This window comes from Haliaeetus leucocephalus, unplaced genomic scaffold, assembly GCF_000737465.1.
Source record: "Haliaeetus leucocephalus isolate CR32 unplaced genomic scaffold, Haliaeetus_leucocephalus-4.0 Scaffold130, whole genome shotgun sequence".
Taxonomy (NCBI): domain Eukaryota; kingdom Metazoa; phylum Chordata; class Aves; order Accipitriformes; family Accipitridae; genus Haliaeetus; species Haliaeetus leucocephalus.
In genome coordinates, this window is record NW_010972566.1 from 93,818 (window position 1) to 116,712 (window position 22,895).

The 22,895-nt window shown below is 39.2% G+C and overlaps 1 protein-coding gene across 1 annotated transcript in view; it reads right to left on the minus strand.

Annotated features, from left to right (window-relative positions):
* The window catches only part of NKAIN2 (Na+/K+ transporting ATPase interacting 2), a 285,258-nt gene that overhangs the window by 53,899 nt on the left and 208,464 nt on the right, over positions 1-22,895 (minus strand). The window contains exon 4 of the mRNA XM_010585858.1: positions 5,978-6,178. Coding sequence (XP_010584160.1) covers positions 5,978-6,178 — 201 coding nt within the window. The remainder of the gene's footprint in view (positions 1-5,977; positions 6,179-22,895) is intronic.

Sequence of the window (22,895 nt, forward strand, 5' to 3'; positions counted from 1 at the left end):
CCTTGTGGGAGTGGGGGCAGGTCATGCATAATCAAAGAGTAAAACACAGGCAGAAGGAAGATGTAGAGAATCGGAGCTCCATCTCTGTATGAAATGCAATTACCATTATTATAATTTCCTTGTACCACACAAAGGCCTTACTGTACTGGATGCCATCCACATTTAGAGGCTTTTTAAGAGATCTGAGAGATCCCTATCTATGCAAATGGTACAGTGTTTTATAAACTGAACATGAAAAATTTAGGCATGCCTTCCCCTCTGCACCACTTGGGAAGAGGCACAGGGAGATGAAATAACTTTCCCAAGGACATTGTGGCAGACCTGGAAGCAGAACCCACTGACCTGAACCACAGCTTAGGGCCTGAACTGAAAAGATTTCCACCTTCTCTCATAAGACAAGAGTTCCATAAAAAGTGCCAATAAGAAAATTGTACATAGGAACCATAGCTAGAATTAGACATCGATGGGTGTGGGTGCTTGTGAAACTGCGAGCTTGCGGCCCTTTTTTAGCAGCGTGACTAAAAACCTGGGATGCATATATTATTTATACACAGAGCCAACGACCACCTTAAGCACTGACATGCCATGCCAAGGTTAGCAGGGGTGAAAACCCTGCACTGTGTCCCTCCCTGGCACTGCCCTCCCCATGGTGAAGTAGTAGCTATACCTCCTATCGTTTAGGGGTAGGTGGGAACTTTCATTCAGCCTCCACTCTGTAAATATTGTACAGAATGTAACTCAAATTGCATAAACCAGTAGCAAATCAAATCTCCATTAGTACAACTGACCTCATTCTTTACCTGGAACAATTGTCTCCAGAGATCAGTAATTTAAGTATATCTATCCTTGATAACCCAGGAGTCCTGAAAATGAAATAGCTTCTCTGATGTAAGCAGCAAGAATCAATAACCATTAAGCACAATGTAATGTGTGAAGCATATGGTTATCCAAGTCATGCCATCACCAGACCAGTTCATTTTGGTAATATGTAGGCACCAAGGACAGGCAGAATTGTGGTCCTTACAGGGCAGACTGGATGGTCCAGGTGCTCAGGATGTCATAGCTCTGTAAATGGGACTTCCCTGGGAGAGAAGAGTCGAGTGGAGAATTTGGCCCAGTATGTGAGCACAGGCTGCATTGAGGGTTAGCTTTGGGCAACAAAACAAATGAATTAGCTGTGGCCAAAACTATGCTTTTTTTTCTCCATGTATCGGCAGAGCATTAAATAAATTACTGTTGCTGTCAAAGTGCAGCGAAGCTAAGATCTCACCTTTACAGATTCAGTTATGATATTCACCAAGAATTGGGGAGGGCAGGAAAGGAGGGGGTTGTTCCACAGAATACCTTCCCCACATGTTTTCCCAGACCCCAGGGTTTCACACAAAGCAGAACAAATCACACCCTTAGCAGTTCTGTTCAGTTCCATACAGCTGCGTGCTGCAGGTGGTGCCCTAAAAATATGTTTGTTTATTTTGCAGCACTGCAGGCTGCAAAGCTGCACTTAAGAATGAAATAGATTCCCCTCCCTCACATTCTTCCTTCTTCACTCTGAACCCCTCTCTCTTTTTAACATGGTGGAAGAAGAGGGTAAGATGTAAAGAAAGTGATACAAATGTGGCTCAGTCTCAAAAGAACTAAATGGGAGATATTGGTATGGAGCACAGAGTAAAAACTGACAAGAGTGGTGTGTAGCACTGAGATTTTCGTGGTGTACCACTTCAGAGAGCCAACTACCACAACAATTGAGTGAAAAATCAGTGGAATTTTTTCAAAATAGATTTCCATAAACATGAAAAAAAATCAGACAGTGGCCGACCAAGAAGTAACGCGCTGACATGGGAATGGCTACCAGACAGACATAAATGTGCATTATATGGTCATTTTTTACATCTGTGATACCAGGATTGATTTACTGACAGGCTCTACAGAGGCTGTAGTCTTCCACCAGCACCACCCAATGTATTAAGCGCTCTGTATCATGGGACAAAGGAGAGGGTGTGGCTGCTTTGCAGCCCCTATTATCACTGTGGGTTATTCCAGTCCTGCTTTGCATACATAAATGCTAAATACCCAAACGGGGATAATTCTTGTTTTATCAGAGCATTTTCTCGCACACATTAGTTCTCAAATAATTCTTCCCCATTTTGAAGAATTTCTAAACCATGAGCATTCAGCTGGTCAAAGTATAGAGACAACCAAACTGAATTTTCTGTTACTTCTTTAGTGTAAGCTAAACTAGCAATTTTGTCTAGTTGTTTGTTTGTCCTGAGCAAAATCCACTCCCCAGGAGAAGCTGGCAAATTATCTGTGCATCATCACATCTGTCTCTCTTTAGTCTCTAAGGCCAGTATTACACAATGACCACCACCACTCTGCACACTGGGGACTCGCCCGACCATTGGGATCATTTCACCTTCCAGTTGCTTTAAATACTACTTTGTTTAACCAGTAGGAGAAAAGCACATTCTCCAAAATGTCACTCTTAAAATACTAAAATCTGTGTTGACTTGCACAAAATTAGCCACAGCATTTGTATGGTTCACAATCTGTTGGTGTTTGCTCCTAGGACACGTTCCTCCGGAGAGAGAAGGTCTCTTGGAGACTGTAAGTATTCTGCACCTCCTCAGCAGAGTATCTGTCTGCAGTCCTTGAAATATACCACAGCCCACCTTGAGACTTTCTTTTTAGAAAGTATAAACCATGGGGGTTTTATAGCTTTTATCTTCGCTGTCATATTCTTTCCACTAAGTAATCTACAGCAAATATCACATCTATGTGAAGCCTAACCTTCTGTAGCTGGATTCCTTGTGAGCTTACTGGCAAGCTGTACAAAATACACTCAGTATAATGTTTTCAAAGGCTGATATAAGTGGTCCTCAGTGAAGATGAATATCTTTGTAACTTTTTATCAGTAGACAACAGAAAACATCCTTCAAAACATGCTGCAGCGCCACCAGTCCATGAAAAGCCAAGATCAACATTAGTTTGATCATCGTCATGAACACAGAAAAATACAAATAGAAAGCAAGTAACCAATTTGTAGGTTGCAATTTATAGTTTTGCAGTTAAAGTGCAAGATCCACTTAAGTGCGCATAAAAGAAAATGGAAAGAAAAGATTAATTTCTTTCTACAGACTGGGTTTGTTGAAAGCTAGTTTGCTGAAAACCAAGCAATATCTGCTCTTCTAACTTTGTAATTCCTCTGTTTCTCACCACATTTAATATGACAGTGAATTTATGCTAGCATTTTTATTAAAAGAAGAACCCCATGCCCACAATTGGAAACATGAAAAAGAGGTAAACAGTAAACTTGCAAGCGCCAAGTTTAGAAAATTGACCCATACTTATACTGTGTAGCTCTTTACCTAGGATAATCACATTTAGAGTAACATGAATGGAAATATAAAACCAGCTGTAGCTGGATACAGCTAGTGGATTACCAATGGTTTGTTATTCTGAACCATTCCCACAGCTTGCAGAGAATAACCTTATCTAGAAACACAGCTCTCTTTAGGCACATACACACAAAAAACTTCTTGCATCAGGAACAGAATTGAATTATATATTCCTTGAGTTTCTTGTTCATTATTCATTACATTAAAAAAAAATAAGGCAGAAAAATAAGCCTGGATATCTCCTTTGGAGGGCTTGTGGGTAGGAAGGCTCTAGAGCGGGATCTGGACAGGCTGGATCGATGGTCTGAGGCCAGTTGTATGAGGTTCTACAAGGCCAAGTGCCGGATCCTGCACTTGGGTCACAGCAACCCCATGCAGCACTACAGGCTTGGGGAAGAGTGGTGGAAAGCTGCCCGGTGGAAAAGGAGCTGTGAATGTTGGTCGACAGGCGGCTGAGTATGAGCCAGCAGTGTGCCCAGGTGGCCAAGAAGGCCAACGGCATCCTGGCTTGTATCAGAAATAGTGTGGCCAGCAGGATCAGGGAAGCTATCGTCACCCTGTACTTGCCACTGGTGAGGCCACACCTCGAGTCCTGTGTTCAGTTTTGGGCCCATCGCTACAGGGAAGACATGGAGGTGCTGGAGTGTGTCCAGAGAAGGGCAACCGAGCTGGTGAGGGGCCTGGAGCACAAGTCTGATGAGGAGCGGCTGAGGGAGCTGGGGCTGTTTAGTCTGGAGAAGAGGAGCCTGAGGGGGGACCTGATCACTCTCTACAACTACCTGAAGGGGGATTGTAGTGAGGTGGGTGCTGGTCTCTTCTGTCAGGTGGCCGGAGATAGGACGAGAGGAAATGGCCTCAAGTTGCGGCAAGGGAGGTTTAGGTTGGATATTAGGAAAAATTTCTTTACTGAAAGGGTTGTCAGACATTGGAATAGGCTGCTCAGGGAGGTGGTTGAGTCACCACCCCTGGAGGTATTTAAAAGACGTGTAGATGTGGTGCTCAGGGACATGGTTTAGTGGTGGATTTGGCAGTGCTAGGTTAACGGTTGGACTTGATGATCTTAAAGGTCTTTTCCAACCTAAACAATTCTATGATTGTATGATTCTATGAGGTAAGCTGGAGCAATAACAATTGTTTGTAAATAAAATTGTAAAGCTATTTTAATATCACTTACTTATTCACACTGATTTTGTTGCACTTTTCTCTTTGTCTCTTTTGCACCAGCTGTAGCTTGTCAAAATTACAGGTGTGAACTACCTGGAGAAAAGGTTGCTTTTGTCTTCCAGACCTATCTAGTGCCTGCCTTGCTACCCACTTGGTCAGGGTCCCTTTGCTCTGCTACAATACGGCAAGCTGAGGAGCACAGAGGAGACATGGGATGGCTCCACTGAAGGGAGATAGCTGGGCTTTCAGGTGAATCACCCACCAGCCTTTTACACACAGAGCCCCCCCCGAGATGTGTTGACGTAGAGATATATTGTCCTAAACTCAGCTGGTACTTGGCCATTTACAGCTAGGGTGGGGGATAGACAGATGGAAAAGCTGCTCATTTTTTGGGTAGCTGAGGGCCACATTATATACTATGGACTGTCCAACCACCTTACATTAACTTCTGCATCTGGCTAACCAAATTGCCTCCCTCTTTTGTCAATATGGTCCCTTTTTAGACAAAACATTGGAATCTCTTCAACAAAAAATTTATATAGAGGGAGTCATGTACCCAGGCACTGGTCCAAATTTATAGGTGTAGTAACAGTCTTATCTGCAGTCATATATATCTCCAACTGGGCATAAACATGTACATATCACTAGAGCAAATACAAAAATGCAGATTGTCATTCGATGTAATTAATTCAGTGCTTATGTCAATTTTCAAGTAGGTCAGAGACAACACAAGACAAAATGATTAGTACAGGTAAATATGGTTGAAAAACCTATCAATTTTCTCCCAAACAAGCTGTTTTCATTCTTTCTAAATTTTCTGCAGTATAGCAGTGGATTCTTATCCTCCTAAAAAGATTTCCTTTAAGATTTCTGGCTTTGATTTCATACAAGTACAACATTTTGTTCTTTTGGGAAGAACCTTTCCCATCGTCCTCCAGGACATATTGATTAATATGGTTAAAGACAAATCGATCAGTTTTAAGTCCTGTGAACGATCAGTGAATCTATTTTTACTGTTGAAAAGTTCTCCTTCATTTTGGTTTTTCTTTTATATTCCATTTGACTTTCACAGCAATAGCTGTAAGTTCTGATTATGTCACAACTTATATCCTATAGTGTAATTTGAATGTAACCTGCGCTATAAATGGTTTGTGGCATGGTGAATGGTCAAAATGGAGGTCTGGAAAACAGAGTGTGTCATGTCAGCAGTTCTCACAGCAATGAACATGTATGTTGGAGTTTTTTGCGTACAGGTGTCTTGAACTAGCTGCAAGACAACAGAGTTTCATACCAAAACAAACACTTAGGGCCAGGGTTTGTGAGTAAGTGCCACAATACTCTGCTATTCTGGTAATGACGTTCTGCAAGAAGAAATCTAGAAAAAGGTGGTGGAAATGGAGCTGTCTGTAAACACTTACTGCAAGGAAGATCTGAAGAGAACTGTGAGCCACTTCTATGTACTGATATTCAAGAAAACACCCCGAGACAGTGATGTAACGATGATCCTCTGGTGCCCAGTCTGGGGCTGGGGTTACTGAGGTCACGGTGCAGCCCGGCCCATTCTCCATCCACCAAGAGCGATGCATTGAGATATTAAAGGTCAGAATGAGATCTGTTTCCTGCAAAAGGACAAGTGAAGAATTAATGCGCGGGGATGGTACTCTGGTATCAAATGCCTCAGCAAGAGGTTTCACAGCATGCATAAAGCAGCAAAGAGCAGCAATAAAACTGCACTGTCACATGAAAGTTAGTGGAGCTTGCCTGCAGCAAGAACAAGTAGCTCTACCTTGGCAGGCAGAAGTGCTTCAGAGCAGAAGAATAATCCTGCAAGCCAGGATCTGTTCCTAGACATTATGGTAACCTAGACTATAGCAGTCATTTCTGCTACATTGCCCATTTTCCTGCAGAAACCGTAAGGACTCATGGACACGTGCTTTTACCCAGCAACCCTCCTCTGCTCAGTTCCTAGAAATACGGCCCCTATTTTGGTGCTCTGAGGTACCAACTCTACAAGAGTCCTCAGGAACCAAGGCTTCATAGACGTTAATCTGTGTGAGTCATCTGCAAGGAGTTTTGGCGCGTGGACCCTGTGAAGCGACCTGTGGTAGCTCTACTGAAGTATTGGAGAAGACATTAAAAAAAAAAGGTTCTGTATGTTTGCTGACAAGCACAACCTCTCCGTAATGCCTCGCTCAGATTTCTGTCTTCCTAGGAGTCTGGAAGGAAACAGCTAGTGAGTGTTGCCTTGCCTAAAGACTGCTTAGTTTGTTAAAAAGGAGGGGCAGAGACCTGCAACCTTTAACTCCCATGCAGCTAGTGCAATGGAGTAAGCAGTCAGCCATGCTTTCCATTAAGACTGAATTTATAAATAGTTCATAAAGGATTAATAAATGATTAATATACATCATAAACAATACTACGGATATGACTTTCATAAATTATACTTGGTTGCACATTACTTGAGGGTGTTATACATAGTTATAACAAAACTATGGACTTTGTGGATTCTGTAATAGCCTACAGTGTTTACCAACCCTTTATAAATAATTTATAAGTGTAACCTCATTGTAAAGCGTGACTATCTAGTCTGTGCGCACATGTGCTCAGTCATGCAAAAAAAATTGCTTTTAAGTAATGTCTTTGCTAAACCAAACTCTCTCCACACCTAACCTACATTTTTTTCAGCCTGTTGATGACATTAATAAATAAGATTCTCATGAAGATTTTAAAATGTAACTATTTAATTAGGTTTACTGTGCCAAAAAGAATAGAATGCCATTCTGTAGCAGATATGTCGTGTCCACATTTCCCTCCCTTCATATATAGTCATTTTTTCAGTCCCACTTATTTTCCCTTTTTGCACTAACTCACGCAAAGGCATCTACACTCAGAGGGGTTTTGGATAATGTCATGACTGACATGTCAATTGATCCATGATTACTCTTCATACTGTAGTGTAGCTGAATGGTTTTTCTTTAAGTTGCAGTTGTCTAAAAGTGCAGAAATTTTGTACATTTAAAAAAAATCAATCACTACCCTGCATAGCTGTCAGATGGCAGGAAGGACCATAAATATTTTTGCGATGAATAATTACCCTACATTCTCACAACAGCCCAATCCAGCGAATAATAAGCTGTATGAGAAAATGTATGATGATGCTTCACATGAATTTAGTCATGGAACTAACTTCAAGCATCTGAAGGTGATCAAACCATCAGTCAACATAAACTATGCAAATTTCCCCCCAATAGATATATTTACCTATGGCTATAAGTCTTCACCCCCCAAGAAATCTCTCCTTTCTCTGGACCCCTCCCTACCAAAGCTGCAAACACTGGGAAGTGTCTGCCAGATGTTCCTGGAGATGGGTATTTTTACCTTACATCCAAGCCAGAAGACTATGTTTCTTTTTGGAGTCAGGGCTGTTATGGCCCTTCAGTAGCACACTGGCTTTCTCACCTGGTGTAAGAAGCTGAAGAATGGATACCTTTGGAGCGACTTTGCTTAAAGTAATAGTTTTATTCCTGAGTGACTAAAATTGGAATCCATCATCTTATTGTCAGAAGACCTTTAAGCCATTCTAGTTACCATGGAAAATTCTTAACCTCTAGTCTCTTACCAGAGACGCAGCAGGAATGAATAGGACTCATTGTCTGGCTCTTTTTTTTATCATTTGCAATACCTTCAGAAGAATCGTGATGGACTAAAAATATTTTACAAAGTACAGACAATGGATGAAAAATGTATTCCTTGAAAAAGAAAGGGATAAACTGGTTTGCAGGAACTGAGTATTTGTTATGCATCTGCCAAATGAAGTTAAAATGGATCAGGAGGAGCTAAACTTAAAAATCAAAACTGGGCTCTGTGGTTAGAACATCATTGCTCCAGAGACAGTTATGTTTGCTTACAAAGGGTGCAGTAATACAAAACTTTACAGGTTAAAAGCACAAGTATCTAAGTTACACAGGAAATATAATCACACATTAAAATATTTATAATTACATATGTAAATAAAACTTCACAAAGTCCAGCTTTCTTCCATCCCTGAATTTATCCCCAGATGATTTTCTGAAATAATTTGTTATATTTAGAAAATCCCCTTGCCCTCAAATCATCTTTTGGCAGTTAGGTTGAATGCTGTGATTAGGACTAAATCTTGTTTTGTTCAGGAATAGTCTTTTAGTGCTTAACAGTAAAAAACTACTACAGATTTTTATCAGATCTATATTCTATTTCCATCTCTAAGTAATCAGTAAAATGCTGTGTTGTTTCCTCTGCTCATAAAATAGACCCAATACCTGTCACAGAAATGTTATATTCCTTAATTCTTTATAATATTAAAACCAGATAAACCCTACTGAAAGCCCCAAATTCAGGTCTTAAAGAACTTCGAATAATGTGGTTGGGAAGGCTTTCAAGGAGTGTAGCTATTACTTATTGAACCAGTTAACAAACAAGGTCAATCTCAGAAAGCAAAACAATAAGCAGACATGAAATCTGGTTCTGGTAAGATTAGACATCATCCATAGATCAGGTCAAACTTGGCTGGAATAAGCATGATAATGAAATCAGATTTTGACAAGCCAACATGTAAGTTAGACCCTGTAAATTCTTTTCGCCCAAATATGTGGGATAAGAATAAATACAGAAGGAGCCTATTCACTGCAAAGTCAGCTGCTGCACAGTTAAATCTTCTCAGGTATAAATTGTTATGGGCCTTGAACTTGACTGTAACCTTCAAATCATGTCCCCCAATATGCAACCATATTAGCAGAGCAGTTCCTGTGGCTTAGCAGTGAAGGTCACCCAGCTTACAAAAAAGTTTTACTTCTCAGTGAGAAAACTGCTAAGGACTTGAATCTCCTTGTAGAACTCTGTAAGCCAAGGAGGGGATGATGTATCTATCATTAACATCTCTTACACTGAAAACATTTAGAGTTATTTTTGGACAAACTCCGCTTGCTATTTACTTTGTTCACTGTTTGAATACACTTTTAGTGGACACAGACAAAGTCTACACTTGAAGCTGGGGATTTGTTGTACTCTCCAGTGTATTTGCCGTCTGTTTTCTTTCCAACATCTGTGGCTCAAACATTGTTCAGGGAAATGCAGAGAAATGGTCTGATAAGCCTTGAAGCTATGAAACCTAACAAGAACTGTTGATACACATTGGACATGCCGATATGGTGTTGTTCACAGTCTGTATGTCAAGGAAGATTTCATTATCCTAAATTCAACAAACAGCTGCTTCCTTCATGGACACAGAAATATAGCTGTATGAGCTTTATTGATGATCACTGTACTGCTTTTGTAAATCCTGCTGGTATTTGTAAAGCCTGTTAATGAAAGCTAGTGCATTAAAGTAGATTTTGCTGTTCATCAAGGAGGCAAAAAACAGGGGAAAATATTTAGTAGGACATCTTTGCTGACATTCTTAAGATGTGCTGGTATTTGTACTGGTCAGGAGAAGTACTGCTGGATTAGACAAAGGCTAGAGTTTGGAGATCTCAGAGTCTCAGATCTCATTGATTAGAGGCTGAGACGTCTTCAGATTAAGCCTGTAATTTTATTTCAGCTTTGTTTGTAAAACACGTTGAGCTCTGATGGTTTTGTGCCTGTGTTTAACACGGTAGATAACAACTTTTGCTGGGGTTTACTGCACAATACATAACATTTTCTGGCTGAGGACAGCTGATGACAGAACATGGCAGCAGAAAGCTTTGTAAAGAGCTGCCAGAAATGAATTCAACCTTCTTTGCATTAAGAAGCAGCAGGAGGACAGCAGTGCTCAAAATGAAGATAGATAGCTCTGTCTGTATTGTATTACTACTAGTAATACTTACTATTAGTAAGTATACTATCTCTATGTATGCTTCAATGATTTTTGTTGGGTGCAGCTTAGAGAAGCTGATCCCAAGCACGGTGCCAAGGGAAAAAATGAGGCAGCACTGATTCGGGGTGATAGTCTTTGAAAGTCCAGGACATCTCACAGATTCAGGGAAATTAAATTCTACTGACTTCAATGGTTGTGGCCTGCTGTGTCATGGGAAATAAGTTTCTTCCATTTTTCTAATTAGGAATTGCTGAAATCTGTGCGAACCTGCCAAGCTTTTGTACAAGTTTTGTCAAGTACAACCATGTAACCACTTGTTTCATTTTTCAGACTCAAACTAGCAAGAACAGGCTGCTTGGAGACAGAACGATCACACAAGGTTTCACTGATAAAAGATCAGGGTCTGAAAGCATTTGTAGTTCCGGATGCCTTGGATGCAGAGAGGCCTCTACGGACATTTTTTTTCTTCCGTTATCTCACTTTTCCACTAAAACTAGCTCCCATCAGGCAGTACCATTTTCTCATGCAAGCAGACCTTTTCCTGTCTAAAGGAAAAAACTGCCCTCACTGAAGGGCCAAAATAGAGCTTGGCAGCTGTGTTCCTTCTCTTTTTCCTTTTTTCCTTTTTTCCTTATTCTTTTTAATCCACAGTCCATATACAGGAAATAATTATTGTATAGTTGTGTAGGCATCATGGATATTTAGAGTTCCTGATCTTTTTTTATCCTGTTGCATCTGAATAGATTTTCAGTCTCTTCACTTTTTCATATGTGTGTGACACTTTACCCTTCATTTGAATAATTATTTTTTCCAGTAACCTAGAATCCTGTTCTTTAATTTCCCCTTACAAAACAGTTTTGGACCAGTATAATTCCAAATTGGATATGGAATTTGATTTACATATGTGTAATTAATCAGATAAGGTTTAACCAGTCTGAATCCACCCAACAGATTTACTTCTGAAGTTCATCCATGAAAACCAGCAAAAAGATTTCCTCACTGTTAGCTTTTCTCAGTATTGTGTTAAAAATGTTCCAAAGGTATCTTAAGTGATTTCCAACATACTTCCAAAGATTTCAATGGATTAGTTATAAAGATACCAGCGTGAAAGAAGGAGTGGACTCAGGTGTCCTGTTTTTCTTCTCTAAAGTGAAAATAGAGTGTTATATTAATAAAGTACTATAAAATAGTCCTCAAAAAACATAGGTACTACTATACAGGAATTAACATTGTCACTTACTAGTCTGTTATATGATACCTATCAATAATCTTATATAATCTTTAGAGCTGCAATCAGTGTTATCTTAATTAAGGTCTTCATATTTCTCTAGTATTGGAATATGTACATTGACAAACCTAACAATTTTAATCTGCTTTGTTTCAACTCATTAAAAAAAAAAAGATACCTGCTAAACTCCAGAATATTAATTTAATCAGTTCGGTGGCATCAACATTTTTCATTAACGTTTTTGTTCAAAAAGTTTCTATCTATATAGTTCTTCAGTTAAAAATATCATAAAAAGAAAGTAGAAACTTTATCTTTCTATTGCAAGGTTAAAATGATTATTACTATCCCATGAATATTTTTCGTATTTAAACAGAATATTTTTAGACTGAGAATGTTCTGGGCTAAGATCCTTTGAATTCTTTTTGTGTAGAACAAGAGAATTAAGCCCAACCCAGTAGCCCAACGTCACTTATCATGGGGGCTGAGAAGTTGCAGTCCCTGTGCTAGCAAACAGAAATTTTAATTTAGCTCTTGTACATATTTAGCAAAGATCCTAAGCACTAGAATTTTTGTAAGTAAGTTCTTAGAAAATTACTTTCTGGAGGATTTAAGCTTGTGCAATGATAAAATACACTGAAATAGGCAGCTGAGCAGAGGTGTTCACATCCCAGAGCAGCAGCTAACTCTGTGGAATTGTATTTATTTCTCACTGTGGAGTAATTGGGGATATCATTCTGGAACTGAGAAAATTTGTTGAAGGAAATGGATTTAAATGTAATACCTTGTTTTGAAAAGTTTCTGTTTTGACAAACTGCCATTCTCTGAGGAAAACAGCTTGCCTCCAAACTTTGATAATGTGGGCGTACAGTGGGCAGTTTCCAGTCTCAGCTGATCTACGTTGCTCTATCCCTACTGATGGGCATGAGATTACTACCAGATCTTATTAAAACTGACAAAACCCAGCTTCTTTCATTCCAAAAGACAAATCTGTTCTGAAGGTTGGATTAAACCTGAAGGTACAAAGATGCAATTTAAATATTTACTGGTGTACCAGAACATGATGATCCCACAAATATCTTAGAGAGTAAAGCTGCTGCTTCGGGGTGGAACTGAGCGGCCTGATTTAGGGCAGGGGGCCAGGGCTGGAAACAGGGTGGTGACACATGGTCTCTTTTCCCACATCAAAACTGTGTTCCATGAAACAAAACTAGCAAAAAAATTTATGATTGTACTAAACTCAGTGTGGTTCTGGATCTCTTTCCAGAGTGAATGTTCTGAACGGTTCCCAAATCCTGGTTATTAATTTTGAGCTGAAAACACATGATTTCACTGCTTTCACAATATATCAGTACTAGTTTTTTTATGAGTAAAGCATAATGCTTTTAAAGAATACGTTCCTTAACCTCTCGGGACTGATTTTTTTCTTCCTCTTTTTAAATGGTAAAGGAGGTATGTCTCTTCTCTTGGTTTACCCAGGCAAATACACAGATCGATAGTGCTTAGAATTTGCCGACACAAATATAAATAACCTCTTAATTCTTAATAAAACCCTTCTAAGCACAAGGACATCTTATATTTGGATAATATCCAAAAGACTATGCAGAGCTTCCAGAGAGCTGGGAAGACAGTTCTGCAGGCTGCAAACAGAAAGGTCTAGGCCTTCAGTAAAATAACAGGATGAAATGAATATCCTTAAAATGCTTCCCTTTTCTGGAATAAATGGTTTACTGAGTTGCCGAACCACTGCAGGAATACTGTGCTTGATCACCTCTGTCCAAGCAAAATTTTAGCATGGTCCAACATTTAGTAAGGAAGGATGCAGAAGTGTATGGTATAGAACTTAAACATCAGTAGGTTTATAGAGTGTATATAGAAAGAAATTCCAGCTGGTGTGGTTTGTTCAGTGTGCCTTGGTGTTGGTTATTACGTAGTGTTAGGTGTTGTAAAACAAAATGCATGTGTACAGTGACAAATTTTTGACTTTTTATTCTTTTTTAAGATGTAAACGATTATCTTGTCTATCCATCTTTTTTTTGCTTTAAACAACTCCATTCATTCATGACCCTAGGGTGGAGCTCACGTCTACAGTGAAGAATTTATTTTTGTTTGAATCAGCCTCTGCTGTCAAATCTAAAAAAATCTACCACCTGCAGCGTGTGCAGGAAACAGTAAGTAGACTTGAACAGAGTTCTCAGACTGCAGAAACACTGTTGTTATCCCAGAAGTAGTGTTAGGCAACAGGAGGACATTGTCATGCAGAAGCGGTTCATGAGATACCAGGCTGAGGATAAATACGTTGCACTTCGTGCTCTATAGTCTAAGCACTTCTAGCCAGCAGTGATTTTATATGCATTCAGATTTTGGAATAATTAAAAAGAAGCCTGGATAAGTCAGGAAATTACTAAAAGCATGTGGAATCATCCTACTCAGTTTGATTAAAATCTAGCCCAGGTGAATATTTTCAAAAGGGTTTACTTCTGTGGGGAGGCTGCAACGAGCTAAAGCATCAATTTAAAATGCATAGCTAGTCCTTACAACCCACTTGCATTCTCAATATAAAATACAATAGCCAGATTGAAATGGTTTGAATTCCTCTGCAGTCAATAGAAAGGATCCAGTTGAAAGAGCATGCTAAGTATTACTGAAGGACTCTGAAAAGCTGCTTAGGGAGCCCAGAGAAGATGTTGAGCAGGAATCCAGCCACAGACTGATGGTAAGGAAGCACAGAGGCAGAAGTGGAAGTGTGAGCCATCTCCAGATAGCCCTTACGCCCTGTTCAAGAAATGGTGCGGAAAAACTATCCTGCATCGACTATTTCAGGCTCTTTCGCTAGAACTTATTCCACTATTGACCAGGCTGATAGATGCCATCATGCACAGAATTAGATTCAGATCTGAAGTTGTACAGCATCCATGTAGCTTGCAAATCTGGGCCGGTAAAACAAAAGTCAGATCAGCGAAGCCACACCAATACATACTCAGCGCAATGTGCACGAAGCCTGCGTGCAGCAGCCTCTATAGCAACACTGCTGAATATTTATAACAAGGATGTTTCTGACCATTAGTTTGACACATTTTACACCTAGATGTGACTTTTACTAAGGGATTGCATAGCTGCAACTCCATCAGGTGACACAGGAAAAGCTGTGTCATAGTTTTTGGTGCTCATGAGTGGCCAGAGTTCCTTTTGCCTGAGCTATACTTACCCCACAAACTTTGAAAACCACCTTTAGCTCCTGTCTGAAAGGTTCTATTTATTTTTTTAAAAGAAGACGACATTTGTCACAGGAACATGTTATTTGATTCTGATAAACTTTAGTTCATAAAGAGTTCATTCATGTCCTTGCAGGCGATGATGGTTATTACAATACCTAAAGCTATAATTCAGATTTGATAAACCAAACTCTTTTCACTTTACATGCAGTAATTAATTTAACAGTAGGTGAAATCGCTCTGCCTTTTTGTGGTGTGATATTATGTCACTCAGCATGGACCACAGATTAGTTTTAATAAAACTAATTTGATTATCCACTACTGTCATCTAAGTACAGAAACAGTAAGATCTAACTTGTCTTGAACACAGAGTGAATTACGGGTGTTTTGTATATTGGCTGCTTCCTGCATTTAAGAATTATTTGAATTATTTCTAAGAAACAAGGTGCACAGTTTCTCCTGTTCTAGAGCTGATATTCTTTTTTTTCTACCCAGTGCCTCAGAAATAATTTTGAATAATGAGACTACTCAGGAATTCCAGTTTTAGCTTTCAAAATGAAAAGAACAAGAACATGAACAACACCGCAAAAAATGTGTTTCAACATTTTCAGGAGAAAATATTACACTTTTCCAAACTTGACTTATTAGGGTGCTTAGGCTGCATTTGCAAACTGGAAAACGTTAGCACTCCCACATATCCAGTGTAGGTGATACGGGTTCAAACACTTGACTCAGAAATGAAAAATAAGCTATTCACAAACTTCTATTCTGACATTATAAGTCTCAGTGAAACAGACTAAAAAGAAACTTTGTCACCAAACAACCTGATGTCAGCAAACATTTCAAGTGCATGTCCTTTCCTCTTTTGAGCTATTGCTAAGACATGACAATGCCCACCACTTCAGTAAACTGCAGCCTCTTAAGAACAATGCCAAGCTATTTAAAAAGATTCAGTGCATAACTTTGGGTAAATGTATGGTTTTTATTAAGTTTTCAGAAGCACACCCTAAGGAATAACATTATGATGCCACGCTAGATTTTTTAGCTAGTATGAAGGAAAGTACCTCACCTAGTGGAAAAGAAACTGTAGCAATTTAAACCAGTTAAGGTACTAATCCGTAGATGTATAGCCCGTCACTCTTCTGCATGTTGACTATGCAGCATGCACTGCTGCTAAAGCATAGAGGACTACCTGCATATATAAGAATGTATGTGTTCTTATATATAATAGAAAAAACCACCTAATTTAAGATGGCAAAATCACTTCAATAAAAAGATCAATTGTTTTGCTAATCTTATACTTAGCACCAGCTCGTACAACATATATACCAGCCTGTATAGTATGCCTAAGATGTACAAAAAGTATTATGCAGATTCAATGTGCAACGTTACAGTTTTGAACTGATGGTGCTATTAGGTAGTAACAAGTAATTTTCCAGATATCACACTATTTCTTCCTGAGACTCTTTACACCAGCTTTTGTCTCCTGTGATTTAATTCTCTTTCCTCTTAGATACAAATATTTTCCTCTGGTATTTTGTGGAAGATATAGTGGTTAACAAATAAACCATGTTATTTAATGATGTAACAAATGTTGTTTGGTATTGTATTTTCCAGTGTAGTCTTGTAACAGCTTTATTCTCTTCTTAACAGTTAAATTAAAATTAATATAAAGAAAAATAATACAGACTGATTCAAATATTTCCTTTTTTAAACAGTCTTTGTCCCTGCTTTTTACTTCAGGTATTAAAAGTGCAAATATATAAGAGATATTTTATAAAAGACAACACAGAAAACCCTATTCATTGAAGACTAGGATCTAGTATCTGGCAGGCACCCTTAAAAATTAATTCCTAGGTCAGCTATGTATTAATGAGAGTTCAGTGACAGTTCATGTCAGGTGTCAGCTCTGCTGTCGCCGCAGACTTATGTTCGGATGCTTTGTTCCATCTCACAGGGTTGTGCAAAAGGGAAGATTGCCTTTCAGTTCAAATTAACATGGATTGGTCCCCAGACGGGTTGGATGTGGGGGGGCTCTGGCTCTGCTTTGCTCGCTTTTCAGCGAGAATGGGGGTCTCTGAGCACTGACTGGGAGGGGAGAGGTTCTGCAGGAAAGGACCTGGGGGTTCTGGTGGCCAAGAACCTTCTGGGCTGCGTTAGGAACCGTGTCACCGGCAGACCGAGGGAGGGGATCCTTCGTCTCTGCTCAGCGCTGGTGAGACACAGCTGGAAGACTGGGTCCAGTTCTGGGCTCCCCAGTACAAGAGAGACATGGACGTACTGGAGCCAGTCCAGCAAAGGCCACCAAGCTAGTTATGGACTGGAGCGCAGGGCGGCTGAGGGGAGGCTGAGGGAGCAGGACCAGTTCAGCATTCGTAGCAGAAGGCTCGTGGGGATGCTACTGCTGCCCGGCCCTACCTAAGAGGAGGGTCTGCAGAAGGCAGAGCCAGGCTCCTCTCCGAGGTCCACAGCGCAAGGACAAGAGACAACAAACACAAGTCAAAAAGGTATTCAGAAAGCGAGTGGACGGGGTACTTCAGGACATGGTTTAGTGGGCATGGTTGATGGTTGGACTCGATGATCTTGAAGGTCTTTTCCAACCTAAATGATTCTATGATTCTATGATTCTAAGTCGGAACACCATAAACTCTGACCAGATGTAAGGATTTTTTAAATTTTTTTTTTTAACCATGAGAATGGCTAAACCCTAGAACAGGTGCCCAGAGATGAGGTAAAAACTCCATCCTTGGAGATACTCAAAATTTGACCAAAAAAGCACCTGAACAATGTCATTTAATTGGCCTTCTTTTGAGAAGGGAGTTGCACAAGGTGACCTTCCAACCTAAAGCATTTTGTGATTCAAAGCATCTTTTCTTGAAGGCTTAGAATTGTTGTTGCAGTTCTTCAAAAACCAAACAAAACCCCAGCCCACTTACAGAATGGCTTGTCTTCCTGCAGCATGAATATCTATGCGGTATCCCTCAAAATTCTACTGTAACATACTGGGGAGCACGGGAGAAGTAAGAGCACTGCAACCCGAATCTGACTTGTACGCTACTCTGCAGGGAAAACATACTTCCAGGAACCAAGAATAGATTTTAACTTACTTACTTTCTGCCTTGATACAACCCAGACGTGTCTTTTTCAGTGAGATGGGGAAGGAAAAGGTTGCACTAGAGTGGCATAAATATTGGCCCCAAAGATTTTGTAGAGATTTTTAATGATGCAGCTACAATTAGGGCTCTTCTTTATCTTGCCAATGAAATATCACAAGCAACCGGGAACAAAAACAAAAAAAAAAGTGCTCAGAGATTTAGGAAATTTATTTCAAAATGTTTTCTGTCTCTTGCATTCATTCCATTTGAATCATATCATCACAGTACTTAGGTGTGCATATTTTATTTGCAAGTATTTCATGCCGGATAGCTAAAATGTCACTTAAGATAATCTCCTCAGTATCCAGCTCTGTGTCCAAAGACCCTCCAGTTTCCAGCCAGGACTAAGATGAAACACTAGGAGCAATGATCTTTAATGAGCATAGCTTGAGAGGAGTAACTAGAACAGAGCTCTATCTCTGTAGACTGAATCAGTGATTGAAAACTTTATTTAAGAAACTGTCAGGGAGTAGATTTACCATTCTAACTGTAGTGTCTGTGTCAGTTTCTTAAATTAAGTTTTCAGGAGCTGATTTAGCCCAGGGAAATGCAGAAATCTGGTTGAAGCGTCTCTTGGGGCTGCTTATACTAAATTTTTTGTTTGTGTTTAGTGCTAATGCAGAATTAGAAGAACTCCACTGTCAAGATGTTAGAAGATCGATGCTTTTATTACTTTGAATTGGAAAGCTGGTATACACAATAGAACAGTCGCAGGGGGAAGAATGATACAAAGAGCTCCTCTTTGATTTCCTGGTGCGTAAGAATATTGCAAAACACTGTGAATTCAAAGAAGTGGAGTTCATTTTTTTTAGGTCAAGGAATAAACATAGTATATCTGGTTTATTAAATATAGACTGGGTGAAAGTATTTTCAAGGAAATGACTTCACTGGGAGTTGAATTTGCCCAGAGAAGGTAACAGTAAAGCACTGTATGCTTCCAACCTAAAATAAATGCTTTAATTTAATCTGAAAGAGTGATCTATAAAGTATTATTATATTTAAGGCAGACATCTCTTAAATAAAAAAAGGATCTAATCTCAGAAATGAATGGCAGTTAAGCCTGAAAATAAAGATTACATAGTTTAGTCCTCAAAGGTTAGGAAATGACAGACTCCTTGGTTCTGCCCTAGTGCACCTCAGCACCACAATATAGCATTAATTACACACTATTTTATCACCTGAGCTGAGCGCACAACATCCTGTAAAACTTCATCATTAAGTTACCCTCACATATTTTTCAGTCTTTTAGCCTGTAGACACTTACAGCTTAATCCAAGACAACCCCTGTAGACACTTACAGCTTAATCCAAGACAACCTCAGCATTTATTTCATTTTTCGTACTGCCAATAATTCCATTAAATTAATGGGACGCTTACAGTATGTGAGATTAAATTTTTTACACTGAGACCAGACATTCAGATAAACACTTTCCAAGATGTACACTGAACCCATTAATATATCTTTCCACATTGATTGTGACATGGGTATCTTTTTCATTCTGGGTATGGTGTTTCTGCTGATTTTGGTATTCTGATTTGGTATTTGGTATGACTGTGATTCCTTAGCATGCTGAAAAGAATGTCATATGAGACAGAGTTTAATGTTGTTAAACCCATTTTTGTTCTGACCTACCCATAAGGCATTCTGCAAAAAGGAAAACTATATCCAGAGAAAAATTTCAATAGTACATGGTCATAATGGAAAGAAGTATCAAGTGAAGCTATGCTGTGGTCTGTTGTGGGTCCAATACTATTATATTTTGACTAATTACATGAATGATTGAAAACACAAAAGACCTTTTAAGTGTATACTGAGCGATTGCAAGTATGTTTGTGGAAACGAGTAGCATTCGAAATCATCCTGAGAAACGTGAGATTTGCCCTGGAAAGTGCTATTCAGCAAGGACAAGTGGAAAGTACGACACTTAGGCTGAAATAACTAAATACGCAAACACGGTCTGGGGAACAACAGCCTGGGCATCGCTGTCTCACAAGGGAGTGGAAGGTCGTCACGGTTCGCAAACCGAAGAGAAGTCACCGCTGCCGTGTTGCTGCAGACGAGGAGTCATCCTTCTGGGCTGGATGAGCAGGAGGGCAGCCTGCAGCGCGGCTGCAATTCCTGTTTGCTTTGTGTTGGCAAGGCTTCAACTCCAAAGACTTCAAGAAAAACTGCGGACTGGCTGGAAAGGAGCCAGAGGGGAGCAATTAGGATGAGCAGACGTCTGAAAACAAGACCTTTGAAGAAAGATGGAAGGAACTGGGGTTTCCTAGCGCAGAGGAGAGAAGACTGAGAGCACAACTGGCTGTTGAAAAGAACTGAGTAACCTGTTTCCCTGCCTATAATGGAGATACATCCATCATTGGCCCAGGAACTAGACTACATTGCAAAGAGGATACAAATTAGATTCTTGGGGAAAAAGGTTTCTGAAGCCAAGGGAGAGGAAATCACTGGAAAGGACTGCCTGGGGAGTCTGTGTGATCGATTGTTGCTGGCATTTAAGAACAAGATGGACAAACTTCTGACATGTTTTCATACATATTTAGGTTGGGGCCATGGACTAATTGACCTACTGAGTCATTCAGCAAAGTGAATCTATGATTCTAATGTTGAAAGCGTGGTTCTGGGAATACATCAAATTTATAAATATGTAAAACTTATCACCAGTCATTCCACTGAGATTTGATATATTTAATATAATAATTGGAAGTACCCAACACGTAAAGCATAAACATAACTGAATTTAAATATAACACTTTTCCCTGGAGTTTTCTAACAGATATGAGCAATTTTAATGCAAGAAAAGGGAGCCTTGTTCATAGAAGTAATTTTAAGTGAATGACTATGAAAATTTTCTTCTTTCTTAGGTTCCCAACTTTTGATAGGATGATTCCTATAGTACTGCACAGTCTATTCTGTGGAACTCTTGAAACACAGTATGACCTGTAATGGCTGGAATGCATTTCTCTAGCTTTGGTTGTCTACTTCTGAGCTAGTCACCTATATAGTCAATGGAGCTGGAAAGGCACTTTCAGGGTATAAGTCATCTCACCAGGTGTAGAAAGCTTCTTCAGTATGAGGTGAATCACCCCATCACACCTTAAAATGCCCTTTGTTTGCAAGTCAGAGCAGACTTTGGTTCAGAGCAGATCTAGATACTAATTCAGAAGTAGATATCTGAATTCAATTCAACTCCATATACTTAATAAATAAAGTCAGAAGTATAGATACCCTGGAATACATACAGATCAGATGAAAACCAAATAATATTTTATATATATATATATATATATATAACCTGTGAACCAACTGCATTTTCTGCAGTTAGATGTGCTAAGGTGGCACTTCAACTAGGAATACCTGGTATTAGAACAACTATTCAATAAATTGGAAATTCCCTCATGCATTAAAAAAAAAGTTTTAGTTAAATATATAATGTGGAATTTCCTTTGGAAGAATACTGAAACTCTGCTTGAAAATTAGGATGATTTGCTTTGGCATGTATGTACGATTCCAAATTACCTTGAGCTTTTTGGAAACTTGGCGTTAACCAGCTATGAACTTATGAGCTTGAGAAATTTGAGGACTCTGAGAAAAAGTTCCCAGGGATCCGAGATACTGTTTTCTGGTTAAATGGTTGATTGATGGGTGCCTGCGACCTCTGGGAACTGCAGCAGTGGTGTAGTCAGTTCCCAGCCTTCTGCCAGCATTTTGCTATGGCTGTGCTGCTCTGGATTAAAACTCCAAACTTTCCCATTGGAACTAACCACCAACTTCTCTGACAAGCATCTGATAGCCCACCCCAAAACTGGAAAGAAGACAAGAGAGATACTCTATTCATAATAATATCAAAACTTTCTGTAGAATTCATATTGGGCACGACAAAGTTGATTTAAGTAGCCACAAAAAAAAAAAAGTAAAGAAAAAAAAAGGCAATAAATTCCGCAGACAGCTAACTTCTACCTAATTCTGTAAATAGGAATTGGTTTGCAAACAGAAAACTACAGACTCAGTAAAAGGAGACAATATGGAAATTTAATGCACCTGGGATTTTTTTTTGACAGCATTAGCTTGAACACAAGTGTTAAATTGCCACAAAGAAAAAGAGAAAGTCATGAATGCTCAGTTATAAAAAAGTCTCAGATACAGAAAAAAGACATTTAAGCTATCAATAATAGGCAGAAAAAATAATACTATAAGCAAGTATTCAAGAATTCAGAGAGATGAAAAGGACAAATTTTATTCTGGACACAGTCAGACTTTAAAAAATAAAGTGCAATAAGTTTATAAGGTGTTTTTATTAAATAAGTGGAATAGGGATAAAATAGGTTCCAGAAATTTTTTTCCCCCACCTAAACCTGAAGCGAGTGGAAATTCCTGAAGCTTAGCTTCTCCTAATGTTCACTGTAATTTTAAAATTATTTGTTAAAATACAGGAACACAAATGAAAAATTTTGGAACCAGAAATAGCTTGTAGTAGCACTGAGCATGTTTGGTTCATGTTTTATTCAGAAGATTAAAACATGGTATCAGTTCATTTTGAATCTTTAAATTTAAATCTGCTTGCAAACAAAGTGGCCCTTGATATCACCTAGATTTTGCAAAGGTGAGCCTAACTGTAATTAATGTAGTCTGTGCTGAGTGACCATGTAACCATGTGTATAAGTTCTGCTTTCTTGGTATGAACCTGAAAGTAATTTTCCTAGTTTCCATTTACAGATGATGATTTTCATATCTGTTAAGTCCTAATTTCCTACTCAGTATTATGCCACTTCTTAGCTGCCATCATACCTGTTGTGATCTTTATCCTGAATAATTCCAGTCCTTTGCTACTAGTGTAATTATCAGCCAATACTTGTGTAACATGCCTATGGATGTATTAGATCCAGCAGCTCTTGATCCCTGCACAG